At 39.8% G+C, this 3,077-nt stretch overlaps 1 protein-coding gene across 1 annotated transcript; it reads left to right on the top strand.

Moving 5' to 3' along the window:
* Window positions 1-1,402: 1,402 nt before the first annotated feature.
* Window positions 1,403-2,347, top strand: LOC100618257 (olfactory receptor 1009). The gene has a single exon (XM_003341534.3). It carries the CDS (start codon window positions 1,403-1,405, stop codon window positions 2,345-2,347), a length of 945 nt encoding a protein of 314 aa, XP_003341582.2.
* The last annotated feature ends 730 nt before the right edge of the window (window positions 2,348-3,077 follow it).

Raw genomic sequence — 3,077 nt, forward strand, 5'->3', positions numbered from 1 at the left:
ATGGGAGATCCTAAGTTTAAGATCTGGCCTCAGATACTTCCCAGCTGTGTGACCCTGGGCAAGTCACTTGACCCCCATTGCCTAGCCCTTACCACTCTTCTGCCTTGGAGCCAATATACAATATTGACTCCAAAACAGAAGGTAAGGGTTTAAAAAAAAATAAGTAATACTAAGAGAGAAGTTAAGGGTAAAAAAATAAAAAAAACAAAAGAAAAGAAACTCTTTCTGATCTTCCTTGTACACTGCCCCCCATTACAATGTATGTATTTTTTATCTTTTTGAAAGATGAATATGGAAATTTGAACATGGATAAATTCTTATGTATTTTTATGAAAGGAAGCACTAATAACAGTCTTAATTTGAAGAAAATAAAACAAAAACAAATAAACCCTCACTGCACGTTTCCATGTAGGATTTGAGAAGAAATTTACCTACAATATAAATTCTTTCATTTAGGATGAAAAAAAAAACTTGACCTTTTTTTCTTGACTTTTTCATTTGCCATCATTATATCTTTCAGCAACTCATTTACATGGCTTGAGCCTCAGTTTCACTCTCTACGATGATGGGGGTAATAGTTACCACTTTGTCTCCAGTGGTTGTTAGAAGGATCAGGCGATACAATGAAGATGAAAAGAATTTGAAATCTATAAAACCAAAGTGGAAGGTTATTAGAGTCCTATGATCATGATAGAGAAAGGACTAGAGATGTCAGTTCAATAGGAAACTCCCTGGTGAGGAAACTCCCTCTAGTCATTCAGAGAAGGTTCTGACTTATTGTTTCCTGGAACACTGTTCAATGCTTGCTCAAGTTAAGTGGCTCATCTAGGGATGCCCAGTCAATATGTTTTAGAGTCAGCATTTGAACTCATGTCTTCCTAACTTTATTTTATTTTATTTTATTTTTATTTTATTTTTTTTAAACCCTTACCTTCCATCTTGGAGTCAATACTGTGTATTGGCTCCAAGGCAGAAGAGTGGTAAGAGCTAGGCAATGGGGGTCAAGTGACTTGCCCAGGGTCACACAGCTAGGAAGTGGCTGAGGTCAGATTTGAACCTAGGACCTCCCATCTCTAGGCCTGGCTCTCAATCCACTGAGGTACCCAGCTGCCCCCTCTTCCTAACTTTAATAGCAGCTCTATATCCGTTTTGCCATTTGACTTATCTTCTTAATAATAATATATGTAATATAATAATAATATAGTACTGATAATAATCATAAATGAATACATTGCCAATAAAAGTGTATTTGGGATGCTTGTAAATGTAGCTATCCCTTCTCTCACTAACTGGTGGTCTGTCTGGGGCACTGAAGGATATAGTCATTCATGTTTAAAAAGCACCAGTTCCCCATATACTGTGTCCTGTCTGTCTTTTTCTCAGCAGAGAGCACCAGGAATAAATGGCCAATGGAAACTACACCAGGGTCACCGAGTTCATTTTTGTGGGTTTGAAGTATCATCCTAAGCTGCAAGTGGCTCTCTTTGTGCTCTTCCTGTCCTTTTATCTCTGCAACCTGACGGGCAATCTGGGAATGATCTTCCTGATCCGAATTGATGCTCGTCTTCACACCCCCATGTACTTTTTCCTTAGCCACTTGTCATTTGTGGACATCAGCTTCTCTTCAGTGGTGGCCCCCAAGATGCTGAGGGACTTCTTCGAGGAGAGAAAGACCATCTCTTTTCTGGGCTGTGCCTTGCAACAATGGTTCTTTGGCTTTTTTGTGGCCACTGAATGCTTCCTCTTGGCATCCATGGCCTACGACCGCTATGTCGCCATCTGTAACCCCCTGCTTTACTCTGTGGCCATGTCTCAGAGACTCTGCATTCAGCTCGTGTCAGGTCCCTATGCGGCAGGTTTCACAAGCACCATGACTCATACCACTGCTGCCTTCCGCCTGCCCTTCTGTGGGCCCAACGTCATCAATCACTTCTTCTGTGACATTTCCCCTCTCTTTACTCTCATCTGCGCTGACATCTCGGTCAACAAGATTGTCCTTTTTATCCTGGCTGGGTTAGTGCTGGTGTTCAGTGGCCTCATTATCCTTGTATCCTACATCTACATCCTCATCGCCATCCTCAGAATCCGTTCTGCCGAGGGAAGACGCAAAGCCTTTTCCACCTGCTCCTCTCACCTAACTGCTGTCAGTATCCTCTATGGGACGCTCTTCTTCATCTATGTGCGGCCCAGTGCTAGCTTCTCCCTGGACCTCAACAAGGTGGTATCTGTGTTTTATACAGCGGTGATCCCCATGTTGAACCCTCTCATTTACAGCTTAAGAAACAAAGAAGTCAAAGATGCCATCCACAGAACTGTTGCTAAAATCAAATTTTTTATTAACAATTAAATTCTGGCTCAATGGATTGAGAGTTAGGCCTAGAGATGGGAGATCCTGGGTTCAAATCTGGCCTCAGACACTTCCCAGTTGTGTGACCCTGGCCAAGTCACTTAACTTCCATGTCCTAGACATTACCACTCTTCTGCCTTGGAACCGATACCCAGTATTGACTCCAAAATAGAAGGTGAGGGTTTAATAAAAAATTCTTTTCTATAATAGATAATGGGTTATATTCTGAGTCAGAGTGGACATGCTCTTAAAGTTCATTGCAAAATTATTGTTATTCTTGGGCACTTGGCACTTTTCTGTAGCTTATGATCACCTCCTAATTCTTTGGTTCTTGTAAAATATTTAAAAATGCATATCCTTTTTCTGTTCTATACTGTTTTTATAAAACAAGTAATATGGAAATATTTTATATGACTGCACAGGTATAATTTAGATCAAATTGTTTAATTTCTCGAGGAGAGGGAAGAGAGAGGAGGAGAGAGAGAATGTGTAATTCAAAATTTAAAAAAAGAATGTTAAACTTTTTGTTTACATTTAACTGAGAAAACAAAATAAAAATATAATTCCAACTAAAAATTGCATATCTTTTCCCATATTTTTGCTAGTTAGTTTGTTTAATGTGATGATTGATTAATTTGTACTTGTTGAATGTCACTGACCACAGGACCCCTGACCGTCTATTTAATGAGGGAAATTTTTCTCACTTCTTCCCATTGGAAGTTCCTCAACA

This window comes from Monodelphis domestica, chromosome 6 (assembly GCF_027887165.1).
Source record: "Monodelphis domestica isolate mMonDom1 chromosome 6, mMonDom1.pri, whole genome shotgun sequence".
Taxonomy (NCBI): domain Eukaryota; kingdom Metazoa; phylum Chordata; class Mammalia; order Didelphimorphia; family Didelphidae; genus Monodelphis; species Monodelphis domestica.